Raw genomic sequence first — 21,457 nt, forward strand, 5'->3', positions numbered from 1 at the left:
TGGCTTGTTATAGAATTGTACTGGACAATGGATAAACACACTTGACAGTACCACACACACACACACACACTACTATCATCCACACACACTTTCTCAATCTCACACACACACAATATGTTCATAAACACTCTCTCTCTCACATACAAAATAGGGACCCCCCCCACCGACCCACCCCCACCCACGAGAACCCCCTGGCCCCTCACCTTGTTAAACCTCCCATCTCTCCCTCTGTCATCCACTAGACTACTTATCAATACTGCCCTCCTATCACATTTATCAATACTCCCTCTTGCTTGATAACATCATAAGATTTACCAATCAATACCCGGCACTGTTGTATCAAATTATAACGCTCTGTTATCAATACTCAGGAGTGTGTGTATTCAATTAGAAGGCAGAGCAGATCAATAGCCAGCAGTTCCTGCAGCCAATCCTGATGCCTTATCAATGCCAGCCGCCGTCCTAACAAATGATAACGCAGACAGATCAATAGGTTATATTGATGATAACCTTCCCTTGTCCGGGTGTTACCCATGGATCAGCGGGCAGAGGCGTATGTCGAGTGATCATGATGTTGCAGGTTTGAATCTACTACATTACTACCAGTTACAGTTTATTTGCACAAATAAATAATTTTGTGTAGTTTTTATGTCAAAGTTTTGTATTCCGAGTTTAACCTAGTCTAAAAAACGAGTCATTCCTCCATTTTAAATCCCTTACATTTCAATATAATCTGTGTAAAATGTTGCATAAATGACATGAATATACAGAGTAATAATAATAATAATAATAATGATGTTATGACTGCAGGAGGAGATAGAATTACACAATATGTTTATAAAATAATAACAAATAATAAATACAGCTGCAAGTAGCCTTTAGTAGTGTACAAGCCAATGGGGCAAATGACTGAACAATGAAAATGTGAGCTTGATTCATCATTCTGGAAAAGTTCTACATCTCACAGAACATTTTGGTTACAGTCCTGCAGCTGCAGGTGAAATGGTGCCTCACATATTGCCATTTGAAAAAATTCCCATTTGTCCAGATGGTGGTGCTATTCAGCATGACCAAATGTGGTCTGGTGCACTTCTGAGCCCATCCCAAACATATGTCAAATTTGGTTGCTCTAACTCTAGGAATTATTCCTCACCTCCCATTTGCATGTCTTTGTCAACAAGTCTCGTCCATGTAGCCGGTGCCCAGTGCAGCCTCATGTCCCAGCAGCCATAGAACTCCATTGTATTAAAAAACTATTAAAACCCGTCACAGAGCCATGCTGCTGCTCTGCAGCATATTTCATCATCACGATGCACCGGGCCGGACGACTTTTTCCTCAAACAACTTAATAAGCCGACCGTAAACACGCTTTCCATCTCAGGAAAGTAGTTCCGTAGCACAGAAAATAGTCCCCGGCGTAATGAAGAATTTGTTCCCATTTGAATTTGATTTGGTAATAACTACAACAGTCTGACTTTTCATGGTAACAGTTAGCGATTTTTAAAATGTAAACTATGTCTTTGTGAGCTGTATTTAAAGGTTTTTAGCTTACAATTGGAGCCAATGACTTCCGGGTTGACGGCTAAAAACGGTATGTGTGAAGTCAGAAAGTAACGGAGGAGAGCAAACGCATTGTTGATTTTGTTATTTTCATAGGATTTGTTGACGGTAAGCAATGCATTAAAAACACCAGCCTTATCCTTTAAATTTGTTTCGATTTCACAGCCAGATGGGTAGGAATATCAGAATTTTGTGTAATAGCTATAATATAGGATGTCCACATGTGCTGTGTGCAAAATTTCATGGAGCTTGTATCAACTCTGTAAGAGAACTAGTGAAAAAAAAAAACTTTTGGCATAAAATTCAAAATGGTGAAAAGACTAAAATGAAAACCAATATGTGCAATGAATTTGTGTTGAGTGATGGAATCTAATGAAAAAAATTGTATTCTTAGACCCTAGCCAAAATTCAGGAAAAAAATGCCTTAAGTGACATACCCAAAATGAATCAGGAATAGCTCCTCAACCATAAGGCCTATATACATGGTGCCATTCCAGAGTAAATGGAGATGCAATAAAGGAAAAAATAAGATTTTCATCCTCGCCTAGTATATAATCTAAATTTCAAAGGCAATATCACCATTATAACCAAGATCCCATGGATAATGATGCTACTGAATGTGTTCTCCTACTCCTTGACTACAACTGTAACAGTAAATTTGATGAAAATACAATAAAATACAACATTTATGATACAATTTATAAAGATATACTCGGGCGGTCTTCATGCTTTGGCCATTTGGGTACCATAAGTGTCCATTTGTGTCATATGTGTTTTCTGTTTACTGGGAATTTTACTTCAAATTACTATTTATTTCCATGTAGCCATGTTACAAATAACAGAATTCTCCCCAAAACATACAAATAGTAATAAACACAATGAATATTGATCAAGTTTGTGCGTCCTGCAGAGGCGGCCTTAAGCATCTGGGGGCCCGTTTCAAGAGCTAATGTGTGAAAAAAAAAAACATAAAAGAGAAAAGAGAAAAAAAAGCGAGGATTCAAGTTGGTTTGCATCAATAATGGTATATTTTCGGACTTCAACTTAAATGCATTATGTGCACTTTCAGCATCATGGACAGCTCAACATAGAAATAATCCAAACAATTCAAACAAACAATTACAAACCAAACAATTTAAAACTGAAACAATGACATTTTTGCTTTGGAATGAGGAGAAGCCTCGCCCATCTCGACAACTACTAGTCTGCGTTGAATAGCGCTAGGCCTGTGTGTTATGTATCAGCTGACATAAAAACAGCTTAAACAATTCCCTCAAATTAAATTAACAACAAAAGCAATGCCATATTTTGCTTGGGAATGAAAAGTGTCTGAAACTACTGGTTGTTTACAATGAATTGCGCTTCGCTCTTTCAGCACCGTGGACAGCTCCGTCAGGCCTGGAGAGCTTGTTATTCATGCACTGTTGGCCTGGTAGGATTATTTAACCCTAAATAATTGCTTATAGAGATTCTTTTAATTATGTGTATTTGCTTTAGTTTGAGAATTTACTAGTTCGTATTAGTTGACACCATTAGTAATGTTCGTAGTGAAAGAAATGACCCGCCTACCGTTTTGCTGTGAATATTGAACTGCTAACTGGTTCTAACTGCAATTAAAGCTGTTAGCTTTGAAACGGTGTCCGGTGCGTTATCTTTGATTGAAGTAACCACAGCTTGCCACAATATATATATATATATAAAAAAAGTGGGTGAATTATTCAATGCTTGCATGTCAGTCGGGGGCCCTTTGGGAGTGCGGGGCCCGTTTCAGTTGAAATGGGTGAAACATAGCTAAGGCCACTACTGGCGTCCTGTACCCTCCTGCGTAATGACATTGAATCAGGGCCACAGAGCTCCATTCTACACAGGCATATTTATAGACAACGGCTGGGTCCTTCAGGTCATGTGACACATCCCTGGATTCCTCTCAGTCAAATCGAATGGTATAGAACTCATTGGTCAGTACTACGATACTACAATACAGCCAGGAGATGGTGACAAAAACCATGAGTTCCCCACATTGGCTTTCTGTCTGCTTTGGTCTAAAGGCTTTTTTTGAAGCCGCATGATCGCCAACCGTCCCAATGAATGGGAATTGACGGTAGAAACGTGAGTAACTAAGATCTGCCATTTTTGGTTAAAATAACATAAGCCTTGGTGAAATATTATGGCAAGAACATAGATTTTTGTCAGTGTGACTGTAAAACGTTTGAAAAAGTTTTGACTGCTGGTGTCATTGGAAAGCTGGGAATTTCTAATTTCCTTCGATACCAAGCATGTTGTTTTAAAGTGACAAGAAAATTATCCCAGCACCTATAAACGCAACTGGCTCTTATATTTACGAAGCTTATATTTTTACGACATCATCATTAAAATACTTCGTAATCAGACACAGTTTGGACAAAATACAACTGGTTTACGGATTCTGAAAGCTCAAGACCCCATGTTTTCAAAACAGTGTAACACTCATGTTATCTATAAAAAATAATTCAACTTTTCACAGCGACTTTTCCTCACTACACCATGGGGGTCCCGGTACTAGGGAACTTGCGGTAGAACTGGTTTAAACCTGCAATAAGTGATTTCAGACCCTATAACAAATCCTGAAACTAACGTGTGCTATGTGGAGACTTCTGTGAGACGTAATGATATAAACAAATAGAAACACACGCAGACCGGCTGTATTGTTGTTTTCACCTCTTTTCTAAAGCTTGTTGTCATGTTCGGACCGAACAGTAGCTTTTCCTTTTTTTAAAACTAGCTTGTCTCCTCCCTCACTGTTTCCCATCCCTGAAAAAAAATTCTCGTAATGGCAGAATCGATGCAGCGCACGAGTAAACTTTTTCAAGTAGTAAACTTGCTACCTGCCTCTTCACTTGTGGGACATGTAACCTTCAGTAGGAGAAAAATCTGGCAAAGCGAGACAGGTAACAGGCGACATTTCTCCATAGGTACGTTTATTTTAGCCTTTACGCACGGTTTGTCCTTAAGGGGCTTCTGTAGCCTAGCAGTTTTACTGTGTGTTTACAAATGTGTTGTAGTTTCTGTCACCCTCTAGTGGTCAGAAAATCACTTAGTGTAGCTTTAAGAGTTGTTTGCTAAAATGTAATGTGTCGTGTTATAGCGCCACCATCTGGCTGATAAGGTTAATTTTTGTTGCCTTAGTAGTGAAAGAGATTTAAAACCTATTTACCAAATTTGATTTCTGTAAGATGAAGCATTTAGGAATTACGCCTTCCTTCCTGTTTGTGCATCTACAACAGTCACAAGTATCATAAATCTATAATGTAGGCAGCTCAATCATGCTGTGTGTAAATTTCAAATTTCAATTGAGTCAACTTTGTAGGATTCTTCTTTTTTTTTAAATAGTTACTATTGCAAGGATGGCCTGAAGAAGGTCCTATGGAGTGCAGCCAAATGTGGTCTGTGAAACTTTGGGGTCCATCCCAAATACGTATCTGAAGTTAAGTTGCTCTAGGATCAGGCGTTTGGGAATTATGCATCACTTCCTGTTTGCACATCTTTGCCATCAACTTAATTTGTGCACCAAACACCTTAGATTTTAAAAACTCTGGGTAACAGCTGTAATCTAGTTAGTCCATATATGCTGTGTAAAATAGGTTTTCCATACAATTCAAAATCGTGGAAAAACCATCAAGCAATGGATTCATCTTGAGCCAAGAAATCTGAGAATTAGTAATACAAATGCAGAGTTCATTTCTAAGATGCTGTATATTAATTTTGGAAAGAAAAATGATAACCTTTTATTCATCATTCAATATCTCTACATCTCTCAGATCTAGGAAGAAGTGGCACCATGACATAAGACTCCTCCCTACACAGCTGCTCCAAGCGCAGCCTCAGACTGGCTAATAAAATCGTCCAGGACTCTTCTCATGTTTTGCACGAGGAGTATCAACTGCTGGGGTATGGACTATGGCATGTTGATGCTCATAGGTGCAGGACTTACGTTCTTTACCGTTTTTTTGTTTGTTTGTCTTGTTTTTTTCCAGCAGGTGTCGTGTCTACTGTATTATACCATTCTGATGAGGTGTTTGTTCAATACTGTGTCATGTCATGATGATGTCTTCTTGGTGAAGTGTTTTTTGTTGATGTTTTTTTTTTTTTTCAATGATGTATCATGTACTTTAATGATTGTTGGGGCATGTCAGGCAAGACAAATTCCCATGAGAATGGACAATAAAGTATTATCTTATCTTATCTTATCTCTTGGATATCTAATTTTGGATTCAAATGCTTAAAATCCAAATCAAACACTAGTTGAGTGTTACACTGGGCGCTCTATCAGTCTACAATGTCCAGTGAGAATCAAGAGAGCAATGCTTTGGAATGAAACTCAGCCCTGGTCTATTTTAGTTAAGAGCTGAGCATTTCGGATAAAGCATTATTTGGAATGAATCACACCCCTGGTCTGACAAAGCTCCACCCAATCTGACTCAACTGGGACAAACCAGGAAACAGAAGTTGCCATTCTTCTTCTCCTCACTGAGAAGAGACACACACGCTGAGAGACAGACGATAAGATTCACCTTCCCTCCTACAGGAGGGAATACTGGAATACTGGAATACTGGAATACTGGAATACTGACACTTCAACCTGCTGCTGACCCCCGAATGTGAGTTTTAGAACCACGACTCAAGGTGAAAGCAACTTTCAGGGAATTTTCTGGAGGAGTAAGTGGTACCATGACTAACTGAATGACTGATTTCCTGTTTGCGCAGCCTGCCCAGTCTGTTTTTAGTTTCACTAAGAAACAGAAAATGGCTTCAAGATCAGAGGAGGATCTCTCCTGTCCTGTCTGCCATGATATCTTCAAAGATCCTGTCGTCTTGTCATGTAGCCACAGCTTCTGTAAAGCCTGTCTGAAGAGCTGGTGGACAGAGAAACTAATACATGAGTGTCCAGTTTGTAAGAGAAGATCTTCAAGGAGTGAACCACCTTGTAACTTGGTGTTAAAGAACCTGTGTGAGGCTTTCTTACTGGAGAGAGATCAGAGAGCTTCAGCAGAGTCTGAGCCTCTCTGCAGTCTGCACTCTGAGAAACTCAAGCTCTTCTGTCTGGACCATCAGCAGCCAGTGTGTGTTGTCTGTCTGCATTCAAAAACACACACCAACCACAAATTCAGACCCATCGACGAAGTTGCACAGGATCACAAGGAGGAACTCCAGAAATCACTGAAGCCCTTACAGGAGAAACTGAAGCTCTTTAATCAAGTTAAAGGAAACTGTGATCAAACAACAGAACACATTAAGGTCCAGGCCCGACGCACAGAGAGGCAGATTAAGGAGGAGTTTAAGAAGCTTCACCAGTTTCTACAAGAGGAAGAGGAGGCCAGGATCGCTGCACTGAGGGAGGAAGAGCAGCAGAAGAGTCAGATGATGAAGAAGAAGATTGGGGGTCTGAGCAGAGAGATAGCAGCTCTTTCAGACACAGTCAGAGCCATAGAGAAGGAGCTGAGAGCTGAAGACGTCTCGTTCCTGCAGAACTACAAGGCTACAGTGGAAAGAGTCCAGTGCCCCCTGCTGGAGGATCCACAGCTGGTCTCAGGAGCTCTGATAGACGAGGCCAAACACCTGGGCAACCTGAGCTTCACAGTCTGGGACAAGATGAAGAAGATGGTCTCCTACACTCCTGTGATTCTGGACCCAAACAGTGCCGATACAAAACTCATCCTGTCTGAAGATCTGACCAGTGTGAGATATGGAGAGAAACAGCAGCTTCCTGAAAACCCAGAGAGGTTTGACTACCGCTGGATCCTGGGATCTGAGGGCTTTAACTCAGGAACTCACGGCTGGGATGTTGAAGTTGGAGACAATACAGACTGGGGACTGGGTGTGGCAGCAGAGTCTGTCCAGAGGAAGGGAGTTGTAAGGGATGGATTTTGGTTAATACAGTTCTTTTTTGGGAAATACACAGCACGCTCCCCATCAGATCCAGAAACTGTTCTCCCAGTGACGAAGAAGGTCAAGAGGATCAGAGTGCATCTGGACTTGAACAGAGGAAAGCTGTCATTCTTTGATCCTGATAGTAACACACACATACACACCTTCACACACACTTTCACTGACAGGCTGTTTCCATACATTCACACGGTGGAAGAATCCCCTCTGAAGATATTACCAGTGAACGTCTCTGTAACAGTGGAGTAGCACAGTTAGAGATAAAGAGGATGATGATGAAATGATTAGGTAATGTACACAACTAGTCATCCATTTCTAGCTAAGGGGGAATACCAGTCGAGGATTAATTTCATGTCATTCTTATTTCTACATATAGAAGATAAAATGAGATAAAATGAAACTGTATTGATCCCTACGGAGAAATCAGGTTATTGCAGCAGCAAATACAAATAGGATGCAACAGGGAAAAATAGAATATAAACAAGAATATAGCAAAGGGTTCTGTAAACATACGCAACCGAAACAACAACTAGAAAATGTTACGTAGAATATATAAATGAAAAGCATGCAAAAAAGTATGGATTACAGCATTATTGGGGTGTATAAAATAACAGCAGTGAGACAAAGAAAGAAAATAGAATTTGTACAATATAAAATATACCAAATATATTAAATACAGGCTATATGTATACATGAATATATGCTACATATTATATGAAAATATACCAAAAATGATCAAACATTGTATATGGTTTGAAATAGGAGGAAAACATTGTAAGGATATCAACATATGCATTATAGCAATGAGAAGGACATGGGAAGGAAACAGATGTGTGGAATGACAGCAAATGCTCAGTATGTGACTCATATTCACATTAACACAGAATCCATACATAACTACAGTGTCCTAGCATGCAGACGTGCATTGTAAAAAACTATTCACCTTGTCACTATATTCACTTTAAAGATGCAGATGTACAGAATGTGCAGATTCTGTAGATCAGTGAATATAATCAACTTTGCCAAAGCCAGAAACTACAGAAGCAAGACTCTAATGTCCTGATGATGACGTAGTCGTCATGGTGTTGTTGATGACAGCTAGAACAACAACAACAACAGATTGTATTTTACAACACTTTGTTACTACACTACACTACACTAGCTACACTGGGCAACCTCACACTGTGGCGGCCCCAAATGGCAGCAAGAGATAAGTGTTGACAATTCGCTCTGACAGTTAGCTCTGACTGCAGTCATGTAAACCTTCAATCAGCCTTCATATGAGAATTGCTCTTGCATATTATTCATTCACACACTAGGTCGTGTATACTACAGGTCTGTAATATTGAATATACTGAATTATGGAAAAGCTGCAATTCCAGTTGTATTGAGGTTTCTCATCCATATGGGTTATTGCCCATAATTAAGACTATTAGCCTTGGGTCTTTATAGTTTTGGCTGTGACATCCATGTGCAAAACGACGACTGTGAGCAGTGATCATCAGTCCTCCAGTCTGCAGAAGGCAGTCATGTACTAAGCAGGATAACAGTGGTTAGACGGTAGTATGTGAAGAAATAGACAACCTGATCAGCAGCTATAAACATGTAAACAGCTGATCACTGCTCTCTCATGCCTGTGCACAGTCGGCATCTGATTACTTGGTACTAGTTGGTTTAAACAGATAATCCTTTTCAAGCCTGTGTAAACATAGTCAGTTAGTGGGGATGGGATGCTCTTCTTTGTAAGTAAATGAAATTAAGTCAATAAATATTTTAAAAACAGAAGAAAATTTGAATAAAAAATGCTGTGTCATGTCAAAGTAGACAAGCCTACTACTGAATTTTCTTCAGATGTACAATCTTAAAATGATTTTTCTCTATTATTTATCAATACACAGGATATGATGTTAATATTCCTTGTCCTTATGATATACTACCATACCAGTGAGTACCATAGAAAACATCAAGCTACTCTGTCATAAATCTACAGCTCCATAAGACAGGCAGCAACATTCACCAGCTACCTACTCTAGTTTCAGGGTGAGTGTAGGCAAATCATGAGGTTTGAAAACATCACCCCAGTGAAAACTTCAACCTGTCTTATTTTGTTCTTCATCTTTAGTGTTAAATGTATTTTGTATTTCTTTATTCCAGGTTCTTAGAGTTTCTCTCCACTGTAACTAGTCTTCTCTTTGTAGTTAAATCATTTAAACCCCAGCAGATCCAGGCTCAGCATTTACAAAACAAAATATATCCATATCTGTTTGGGAAAGTAAATCAGAACCTCATAGTTTGTCATTTTCATTCATTTTGTCAACCAAGTACTTCAGTTATCCAGCGTCCTTTAAAAATACCATCATTTTAATTCTGCACTATCAATTTGTTAGAGTGGGTGTCACTTTATTTAAAAGGTGGAGATCTCATTTTTTATTCAGACGTTATGTAATGTTGATGATTTAGGAACTGAAGCTTTCTGTACTGTTGCATTCATTGTACGTTACTCCACTAAAGAAAATCTAATCTAGCTAAATGCCTGAAATGTAAATTACTGATTTTGTATGTTAGCATTGTAATCTGTAACCTACAGTGATTATTTTCAACTACCTTTGGATAAGTTTGCCTCTGAAACCCAATAAAGAATGAAGTTAAGAGGAACTTTGTTCAGATTTACTGACTGTGATTTCAGTAGCGCCGTCATCATGTCTAGTTTCTTCTGACTAAGAGAATCTACTGAGCATGTGCTAAAACAACAGACTGTTTGAAACCAGGTGATACTCAAACTTAAAGGATAAGGCTGGTGTTTTTTAATGCATTGCTTACCGTCAACAAATCCTATGAAAATAACAAAATCAACAATGCGTTTGCTCTACTCCCGTTACTTTCTGACTTCCCACGTTCCCTTTTTAGCCGTCAACCCGGAAGTGATTGGCTCCAATTGTGAGATAAAAACCTTTAAATACAGCTCACAAAGACATAGTTTACATTTTAAAAATCACTAACTGTTACCATGAAAAGTCAGGCTGTTGTAGTTATTACCAAATCAAATTCAAATGGGAACAAATTATTCATTACGCCGGGGACTATTTTCTGTGTTACGGAACTACTTTCCTGAGATGGATAACGTGGTTACGGCCGGCTTATTAAGTTGTTTGAGGAAAAAGTTGGCCGGCCCGGTGCATCGTGATGATGAAATATGCTGCAGAGCAGCAGCATGGCTCTGTGACGGGTTTTTAATAGTTTTTTTAATATAATGGAGTTCTATGGCTGCTGAGACATGAGGCTGCATTGGGCACCGGCTACATGGACGAGACTTGTTGGCAAAACAAAATCATTGCTGATTTTGTTATTTTCATAGGATTTGTTGACGGTAAGAAATGCATTAAAAAACGCCGGCCTTATCCTTTAACATACTATGTGTGACGTTAAATGAGTATGCAGTGTGTTTCCACTGCATAGTATGTTGAGTTTATGAATGCGAAAAATGCATGGATGTATACTACAGTGGCAAGAATTTCTAATTTCAAATGTAAGTAGATAATATTTATTTCATGAACACGGTTCTGTGTGTGTTAAAAGGCTTATAGTGTTTTTAAAATGAGAATTTGATTTTTGAAACTGCACTTAAAGCTACACAGGCTTGCTAGCCTGCTTGTGTTAATTTACCACAGAGATTAGCGATTAGTCTTGCTATTATTAGAGTGTTTCATATTAGCTGCAAACAAATAATTCAGATGTACAGTTAACTACATAACATTAGCGGCTAACAGATGTTTGTTGTTGCGTAAGCTAATGTTATAGCTTTGCAGCAAGTTAACTTTTGCATGTTGCTTGGACATATTATGTTAAAATGCATTCAACTTTATGATGTGTAATGCTATGTTTCATGCATTTGGAAAATAAAAGATTCCAGCAACACTTCGGAGTACTGGGAACAGCGTTTATTAGCAAATCCAACACGTTTGGGCTGTGGCCTTCATCAGGGTTTATGAATCAATATGTCTAAAAGCCTATACATATACATAAGCACACTAAAATCAACCAATAGAATAAGAGACAGTGGAAATAACAACCAATAGAATACTAACACATTGTTTCATTGAGCCATACAGGAACAGAGGATGTGGTCATGTGACAAAAACACCCACTGGTTACCAACAAGATATAGAAGTTCAACAAAAGTTTCCCTCTTCACTCCATAAGGCACAGGAGGATACAAAATATAAAGTAAAATCTGAAATAAATGTTTTAAAATAATAAATAATTGAATATAAAATCTGAATGTCATGAAATGTCCAGAAGGCCTCCATCTTTTTTCTCATGTGGGCAATGTTGCCACCTCTTTGGTTTGGTTTAACCTGTTCAATCTGTTGCTTAAAATGTCTGGTAACTGATTAGTTTCATCATTTCTTTTGATACAACTCGCTCTTTTAGGGGACGGCATGTTTCACCAATGTATATTACATTACATCGTTTATACATATCTCATATCTTACCACATGGACACTGTATCATGTATATGACATTTGTTTAGACTAGTTTCTAGAAAATTCTGAAATTCTGAAAAATACCACCACTACCAAAAATAGTAAAACTAGACCAGAAACGAAATTGAAATGAAACTACTTATACCAAACCCACACTGAAAACTAACAATTGAAATAAAGTCAAAACTAAGTATAAAAAATAAGAAAAATTCGAATCACATCAAAAGACTAGTCTGAATATAGAGAAAATTCAATTTAACACGTAGACTTGTCTCCGCACAGCATTTTAATTAATCTTAAGCATCTTAATTTTATTTACTTACTTTTTTATGCTTTTTCTTTCTTGTTGCACTTTGCTTGCCTTTAATCATCTTTTTCCTGAAGCACTTTAAACCTGCATTATTCCTGATTTTTTTTTAATATAAAACTGCAGCTGTCTATTCAGCCTAAAACAGGAAGTGTGGCTGCAACAAAGATGTAGTAGTAGTAGTAGTCGCACTATGTATTACTGCTGTTATTGAATACACCCCAGAATCCATACTTTTTTGCATACTTTATACATCACTCATTTATACATACTACTAAACATGCTGCAAATGTTGCATCCGTTCACAGAAGCCTCATTTGCTATATTCATATTTATATTCTGTTGCTGCATCGACCTGATTTCCCCACAGGGATCAATAAAGTTTCTTATTTTTCTATCTTATAATTTTATCTCACAGATTGTAGGAATATACTGTACATATATATATATATATATATATAGATATATATATATATATGGAAATAAGAACAACATGAAATGAATCGTTAAGTGTTATTCCCCTTAAAGAAATGGATGGCTAGTTGTGCACATTACCAAATCATCAACTGTTACAGAGACCTTCACTGGTAATATCTTCAGAGGAAGTGTATTTGTAGTCAAAACGTATGGAAACAGCCTGTCAGTGAAAGTGTGTGTGAAGGTGTGTATGTGTGTGTTAGTATCAGGATCAGAGAATGACAGCTTTCCTCTGTTCCAGTCCAGATGCACTCTGATCCTCTGGAGCTTCTTCTTCACTGGGAGAAGAGTGGGTAGATATGGTAGGGAACGTGTTGAGTATTGACCATGATAGAACCCTATTCTCCATAATCCAGACTGCATGTCTCCCTTCCTCTGGACAGACTCTGCTAACACACCCACTGCCCAGTATATATTGTCTCCAACCTCAACATCCCAGCTGTGAGTTCCTGAGTTAAAGCCCTCAGATCCCAGAACAGAGTGGCGGCAGTCAAACCTCTCTGGGTTTTCAGGAAGCTGCTGACTCTCTCCACATTTCACACTGGTCAGATCTTCAGACAGGATGAGTTCTGGATACGCAGTGTTGGGGTCCAGAATCACAGGAGTGTAGGAGACCATCTCCTTCATCTTGTCCCAGACTGTGAAGCTCAGGTTGCCCAGGTGTTTGGCCTCGTCTATCAGAGCTCCTGAGACCAGCTGTGGATCCTCCAGCAGGGGGCGCTGGACTCTTTCCACTGTAGCCTTGTAGTTCTGCAGGAACGACACGTCTTCAGCTCTCAGCTCCTTCTCTACGGCTCTGACTGTGTCTGAAAGAGCTGCTATCTCTCTGCTCAGACCCCCAATCTTCTTCTTCATCGTCTGACTCTTCTGCTCCTCTTCCTCCCTCAGTGCAGCGATCCTGGCCTCCTCTTCCTCTTGTAGAAACTGGTGAAGCTTCTTAAACTCCTCCTTAATCTGCCTCTCTGTGTATTGGGCCTGGACTTTAATGTGTTCTGCTGTTTGATCACAGTTTCCTTTAACTTGATTAAAGAGCTTCAGTTTCTCCTGTAAGGGCTTCAGTGATTTCTGGAGTTCCTCCTTGTGATGCGGTACAGCTTCATCGATGGGTATGAATCTGTGGTTGGTGTGTGTTTTTGAATGCAGACAGACAACACACACTGGCTGCTGATGGTCCAGACAGAAGAGCTTGAGTTTCTCAGAGTGCAGACTGCAGAGAAGCTCAGACTCTGCTGAAGCTCTCTGATCTCTCTCCAGTAAGAAAGCCTCACACAGGTTCTTTAACACCAAGTTACAAGGTGGTTTACTCTTTGAAGATCTTCTATTACAAACTGGACACTCATGTATTTGTTTCTCTGTCCACCACCTCTGCAGACAGGCTTTACAGAAGCTGTGGCTACATGACAGGAGGACAGGATTTTTAAAGATGTCAAGGCAAACAGGACAGGAGAGATCCTCCTCTGATCTGGAAGCCATTTTCTCTCTGAGTGAAGTTAAAAACAGACCAGGCAGACAGCTCAAACAGGAAATCAGTCATTCAGTCAGTCATGGTATCACTCCCTCCTCCAGAGACTTCCCTGAAAGTTGCTTTCACTTTGAGTCGTGGTTCTTCTAAAACCCAAATTCAGTGTGAGGGGTCAGCAGCAGGTTGAAGTGGCAGTATTCCAGTATTCCAGTATTCCAGTATTCCCAGTATTCCCTCCTGTAGCTGTCCTCTCTCAGTGGAAGTCGTGGGTTTGGTCTGAAGGTGAATCTTATCGTCTGTCTCTCAGCGTGTGTCTGTTCTCTGTGAAGAGTGGAAGAATAACAACCTCTGTTTCCTGGTTTTTCTCTGATGAGTCAGAGAAGGGGCGGAGCTTCATCAGGGTAGTGGTGTGTTTCATTGCTCTCTCATCACTCACTGGGTATTGTAATATCCTTGTCCTCAGGACTCTAATTACTGGCGGTCCAAGTGCCAATTTTGTGCTGGACGGCTGAACTCATGTTCTGATTCGGTAGGATAGCCTAAGACAGCCTTGTCATCGTGAAATACATTACATAGCAGTGGTCAAAAATGTTTTCCAACACGCAAGGGCCAAAATGTTGTTTTAACCTTCTGTAATATCACCGAGATGACTATCCTTACAGGACTAAAATTATCACAGCACCCTTGAGTTTGTCAAAACACAGTGGGCGTTTGGAGCTGGAATTTTGTCATGGGTAGAAGGGGAAAAACACAGACATGGACAATCCGGACAGGATTAACATTACCTGAAATTACCTGACCTCCCCCTAGAGAAACTAATCCACTCCAAATAGGGCTTTACTCAGCAGAACCTAGACATTACAATGCTACTGAAATTACAGTCAGTAAACCTCAGTAAAACAAAATCCGGTAACCCTTCATTTTACAGGTCCCTAATAACGTATTAACTATTTGTAAGTAGACCTTAACAAAAAAACTATTACACAGTAATGTGGCTAATAATTATACAACAACATATTTGCGTTCATATATAATTACATAGTACCGGACCTGTAAAGTGAAGCGTGTCTATTTCCTACAATTCAATAGTAATTCCTATGTATTTACATGGTACCGGACCTGTAAAGTGAAGCGGGTGTAATTGGACAATAAATCATACAATGTGACCATGTTTATTTTCTTTATTGGCATTCAAGTGGTACATTTAAACAGGACAGCAGCTTACATTTCATACAGACCAGACAGTAAAGTGTCGGGGGGTCAATTTTACAGATATCGAGCCGTTCTCTAGGGTTAGGGTTAGGGTTACCACTCCCTCCTCTAGAAAATTGTCTGAAAGTTGCTGTCACTCCGAGTCGTGGTTCTTCTAAAACCCAAATTCAGTGTGAGGGGTCAGCAGCAGGTTGAAGTGGCAGTATTCCCAGTATTCCCTCCTGTAGCTGTCCTCCCTCAGTGGAAGTCATGGGTTTGGTCTGAAGGTGAATCTTATCGTCTGTCTCTCAGCGTGTGTGTCTGTTCTCAGTGAGGAGTGGAAAATAACAACCTCTGTTTCCTGGTTTTTCTCTGATGAGTCAGAGAAGGGGCAGAGCTTTGGCAGGGTAGTGGTGTGTTTCACTGCTCACTGGGTATTGTAGACCAGTGATTCTATATCCTGGTCCTCAGGACTCTGATTACTCCTGGTTTTCATTCCAGCTGTCTAATCAGGGGCTGATATATGCCTGGGATGCCAGGTGAATGTAATAAACTAGCTGGTGGGATAAAAAAAACAGTCTTACTCTGGACCCCGAAGACCAGCATTGAGAAACACTGTTTTAGACTGGTAGAGGGTCCAGTGGACCACTCAGCCACCAGGGAACTAGTGCTTGATTTGGATTTGCTTTCTTGGAATATAACTGCATTTGTATTTCTAAATCCAGAACACAATAATCATAATCCTGAGATCTTAATTCTTTACAGACATATTGGCCCCCTTTATACCTGGCATTAACATGTGCCTCTTATCCCTGGTATTGAAATGCGTCAGCGGTATACACGTTGAAATCAGTGGCAGCTGCATCCACAGTTCCACAGTAAATACTCAGTGGGGGTTTGGACCGACTGGATCCTTTCTGCCGTTGCTGCATCACAACCGCAGGTGATTTAGGCTTTGTCAACATTGTGAAACATTGGCTCTGTGTTCCTCTCTATAAAAAAGCCTAATTTGAGAAACATTATGCTATCGACACAGAGAGAGAAAAGGCGCATCGACCGGTGAATATCAAACTTCAAACTAACTTCACCCGTTGATCAACAGAGCCTGACCTGATCCGGTCTGGTCTCAAAATAAACGGCAGACTGTGCTCACAAGCTTTCAATTCAAATTTGATTTGTTTGAGAGTGAAAGCTAAACTTACAGTTAACAATAATGTTAACTGTAACTCCAAGTTCTGCAGTTAATGTTGTGTTCATTCTGAAAGCGACTCGTGACCTACAAGCCTCCACCGCACCGCAGCCTGCTGCACTCTGCTTTAATAACATCATGTAGCGTACAATACCTTTTTTTTTTTTTATTTGTACTAACTAAACATTTAACCATTTGAAAGAAAAATAAAAGTAGCGAAATGTAACTTTGACAAAGTAACTAATAACTGATTACATAAATTGAAAAATGAATGCGTTAAGTTTCTCGTTACCACAAAAAAGTAATCTGATTACTGTTCAAGTTATCGCGCTCACCCAACACTGGGTAGGAGTGTGTGTGTGTATACAAGCGCATGTGTTTGATCGCATTCGCAGTTTGTGTGAGCAGATCCACTAACTGCTGCAGAGGTATCTTCATTGATGCTGTTCAATACAAGAACCTCCTATATCCAGCATGATCTGATGATGAAGGGAAACTTACAGCACAATTAATCACAGAGGTTTGGTGTTTCTACACTGTGCTGAGCCTAATCTGCATTCACTCAGCTGCAGCAAACACTGCTGGGAAACGGCCAGCTCTCTGATAGTAAAATGTAATATAACAAAACAATGAAAATTCACCGCCTAGCCTTCCTGCTCACCTAAAACAACCGATACAGGACGACTACAGGGAGATTATTCCATACATCATGATGAAAGCATCTAAATAAAAGCCATTTCTCAAACACAACAGGTAGCAGAGCTGATAGTGGGGAAACGCCTGGGAGCAAACCCCAAACTGTTTATTTTTTACAGCCTTGTAGTATCTCAGCTTTATTAAACAGTGTACAGTAGAGCGAGGGGGAGATGGAAGAAAGAGAGAGGTCACAGGCTGGGTTTGAACCCACAACATCGCAAATACATGGCATGTGCTTTAGCCCTCTGCGCCACAGGCATGCCTGTTCACATGAAGCCCTTTCACACTTTTTGCACTTTCTGTGATTATTATTAATAAAATAGTTAATTAGTTAAATGTATTATTGCATGTTAAAAAATATAGTTAAGGTACATACCCTTTATTATTGGGGAGTCAATCCCTAGAGGATTATATCCATTCATTTTGGAGTGATTAGGAGTAATAATAATATAATTAACTGGTTAACTTTATTAATTTATGATATAAAATAGTTACAGCATGCAAGCTTTATTATTATGAAGATTAGTTCAGAAGGAAAAATGTTATTATTTGATGAAATAAAAATAGTTGGGACATACAACCAAAATAATTGGGAAGATTAACCCTGGAGTCTTATTGAATGATTACTGAATGGCTTTTTTATTACATTTGACTTAATGGGGCCTTCGAGGATCGGGGAATCTCGGGGATATACCCCTGCTGTCGGCCCCCAACAGCATCCTAGTTAATGTTTCATATTAATCTGCTGCTCTGCTCAGATGGCTAGTAGCTCCTTGTCACTGAGTGAAAACAAAAAGATTTTTTTGAAAACAAAAAAGGTTTTCAAACTTTCAGTTCTCCGCTCCAAACAAATGCAGCTGTAAGCGAGTTGCAGAATGAAATACGCCGCCCAGAGTCTCTTGGGATTGGTTGAAAGCATACTATGCATATAAAATAATATATAATATAAAAAAATATTTAAAAAAATGTTTTAACATTTCAGTCAACTAAAATGTGCATCATAGCCTACGTCTACGGCCCTTATCTCCAAATTTTGCCGAACCTCAATAGCGGTGGCTAGTCTTGAGTTTCCATAGCTAGGCTAGCTATGGATTCCACATCCAAAAAAAGAAAAGTCTCTGAGGAAAATAGAGAATTTAGTAGTGCGTGGACAGATTCGTTTGCTTTCACCGCCAACGCTGCTGGCTTACCGGTATGCTTGATCTGCAGCGAGAAATTAGCAAACAACAAAAAAAGTAATATTGAAAGACATTTCCTGAACAAGCACACTGCATTTGCTGAAAAGTATCTGGCTGGGGATGAGAGAAAGAGAGCGATTTCGGAACTGCTGCGGAAAGCAGAGCAGAGCAAATGTACTTTTAAGAATTGGATCAAATCTCCAAACTCCACTACTGCTGCTAGTTTTGTGGCAGCTCAAGAGATAGTAAGGCGTGGAAAGCTGTTCACGGACGGTGAATACATGAAAGAATCGTTCATTAAATATCAGAGCATCTATTCTCAGAGTTCAAAAACAAAACTGAGATAGTTCAGAAAATTAAAGATATACCCCTCTCCGCAAAGACCGTCAAAGACAGGGCCATAAAAATGGCAACAAATATCACCAGTCAGCAAATCGAGGACATCAATTCAGCTCCAGCATACTCAATTGCCTGCGATGAGTCAAGCGATGTGAACGATATTGAGCAGACAGCGCTGCTATGCAGGTATGTGAACTCTGATGGGCCGCAAGAAGAAGTCATTGAGTTGATACCGCTGAAAGGCCAAACACGGGGGGAGGATATTTGTGAGGCTGTTGTGAACTGTTTAAAAGCCAAAGAAATAAACACCAGCCACATGGTGTCAGTGGCTACAGATGGGGCACCTAGTATGAGAGGGACACAGTAGGGGTTTGTGACTTTACTACAGAAGTCGTTGGATTGAAAGCTGCTTACGTTTCACTGCATCTTGCACCAAGAAGCACTGTGCGCTCAAACATTCCCCCACCGAGTGTGTGGAGGTGATGAACCTCGTCATCCAGATAGTGAACAAAATAATAGCAAAAGGCTTAAACCACCAACAGTTCTGTGCATCGCTAGATGAGGTCGACAGTGCATATTCGGATCTCCTGCTGCATAACAAAGTCCGGTGGCTGTCCAGAGGGGAGGTCCTGAAACGGTTTGCCGCTTGTGTAGAACATGTGAAAACTTTCCTGCAAAGCAAAGGCCTGACCTATCCAAAACTGGAAGATCCCGATTGGCTGGAAAAGTTGCACTTCATGGTGGACATGACAAGTCACCTAAACAGGTTGAACAAAAGTCTCCAGGGAAAGGGAAGCACGGCCCTGCAGATGCTGGAAGATGTTTTAGCGCTGTGTTCACCAGAGATGTACAGAGAGGCACGCTTTCTCACTTCCCCTCCGTGAGAGAGTTCAAAGGACACAATCACATCAATTGTGATTATTTTTAATAATTAATTTTATTAACGTGTGATCATCGGAATGCAAACTGCATTTGGGGAAAGATTCAGCGAGTTCCGAAAGGAAAAAACTACACTATCCTTCCCTGTCACACCCCTGGACATTGACCCATCCCTGTTGAACATGTCCGCATTCCCAGGAGTAAGTCAACCCGACCTTGAAATTAAACTGGCCGACATAGCTGACAAAGACTTATGGGTGTCCAAGTTCAAAAGCCTGACAGCCGAGCTCGAAGATGTCGCCCGTCAGAAGGCCATTCTCGCTCAAAACCACAAATGGAGCAATACTGAAAACCTCCCAAAACCCAACAAAACTGTTTGAAACATGGAATGCTATTCCGGACAATTATATGAACATGAAGAAGTATGCATTTGGAGTCCTGTCCATCTTTGGATCAACGTACTTGTGCGAGCAGGTTTTCGCAAGCATGCACTACATAAAATCCAAATATCGCTCCCGCCTCACAGATGAGAGCCTGCAGTCTTGTGTGAAGATCAAAGTTACATCTTACAGCCCTGATATCGAGAAGATCTGCAGTGACATTCAGAAACAGAAATCGCATTAAACAGGTGAGAACGCTATCCTTTAATAGGCTATTATTTTGCAACAAAGTATCTGTTTTAGCAAGTTGTGATTTTGTCAACGAATTGAATGACCCTTAGCTGATATCGTTGTGTTTTATGGTCAGGCCCGAGGGTTGATTGCTGTACGTGGCTGAGGAAAAAAGAAGAGGATTACCTCGGACTGAACTGGACTTTAGTCAAAATTAAATTGAAACTGGCCTATTTTTTTTTACTTTTTACTATTTTTAAAGCTATTAGGCTATATGTTTTATTTATTATCAAAGTAGGCTACTTTTTATTTTATTCATTTTCACAAACACGGGGAGGACTCAAAGTAGGCCTGCATAGCTCTTTATAGCTACTCTATTTCAAAGTAGGCCTACACATGCCAGTGGATTTTTTCTCCACTTCACAATTGTTCAGTTTTGTGTTTTGTTGGTAATAGCATCCCCCAATAAAATTGTAGTGTATTGTAGTTCTATAATTTCATAAATGTAACAAAACATGGTATTATTGTAATGGAAATGCAAAGTTAAAATACCAAATAATCATAAATAGCCCACTGCAGAGTAGCCACATGTGGTAAAACTGTCAGGACTGTGCGGCGCGGCGCTCTCCGGGGTGCTGATCCTGCTGCTGGAGCAGCTAGGGAGCTGTCCAGAGCGCTCTCTTTCTCCTCCGCCCACAGTGTAGTGGAGCTTCCAGCCAAATCTCCTGAGACTGTTTCTTCAGTGTCCTGCCTCTCATTTGCACTTGGGTCCTCACTGTATTCTGACAATAACATATTAATGAATGCTCATTTAGACCTATTAGTAATGTTGATAGGATAATTTAGACTTAATAGGCTGTGTTACCTTCATTATAAGGCTCAAATATGTTTTGCGGCTCCAGACAGATTTTATTTTATTTTTTTTGGCCAATAATGGCTCTTTTGATCGTAAAGGTTACCGACCCCTGTGCTAGGCTTTCCAAGCATGAGGAACTGCTGGCTATCAGATGTCAGCATCTGTCTTTTTCTACCCATAATCCCTTGCATTTCGGGCTTGTTTCCTGTAGTTGGTTGGATTACGTTCTCACTCCAAACAAACTGCAGTTCTCTTGTTAGAGGACTGAGACTCTCGGTGGCGTTATTTGGTGCCACCAGAGCTCAA

General features: G+C 40.0%; 3 protein-coding genes across 3 annotated transcripts in view; 1 reads left to right on the top strand and 2 right to left on the bottom strand.

Moving 5' to 3' along the window:
- The first annotated feature begins 6,342 nt into the window (after positions 1-6,342).
- Positions 6,343-7,772, top strand: LOC139910010 (nuclear factor 7, ovary-like). Its single transcript, XM_071897196.2, has one exon. The coding sequence runs from the start codon at positions 6,343-6,345 to the stop codon at positions 7,729-7,731; it is 1,389 nt and encodes a 462-aa protein (XP_071753297.2). The 3' UTR covers positions 7,732-7,772.
- A 4,963-nt stretch (positions 7,773-12,735) lies between these two features.
- Positions 12,736-21,457, bottom strand: part of LOC144539338 (nuclear factor 7, ovary-like) — a 258,340-nt gene continuing 249,618 nt past the window's right edge. Inside the window, exon 2 of the mRNA XM_078283520.1 lies at positions 12,736-12,839. Within this exon, the coding sequence (XP_078139646.1) occupies positions 12,825-12,839 (15 nt within the window). The 3' untranslated portion in view covers positions 12,736-12,824. The remainder of the gene's footprint in view (positions 12,840-21,457) is intronic.
- Positions 12,778-14,519, bottom strand: LOC139910007 (E3 ubiquitin-protein ligase TRIM39-like). The gene has a single exon (XM_078283519.1). It carries the CDS (start codon positions 14,221-14,223, stop codon positions 12,796-12,798), a length of 1,428 nt encoding a protein of 475 aa, XP_078139645.1. The 5' UTR covers positions 14,224-14,519; the 3' UTR covers positions 12,778-12,795.

The sequence above is a fragment of the Centroberyx gerrardi genome, chromosome 5 (assembly GCF_048128805.1).
Source record: "Centroberyx gerrardi isolate f3 chromosome 5, fCenGer3.hap1.cur.20231027, whole genome shotgun sequence".
NCBI lineage: Eukaryota > Metazoa > Chordata > Actinopteri > Beryciformes > Berycidae > Centroberyx > Centroberyx gerrardi.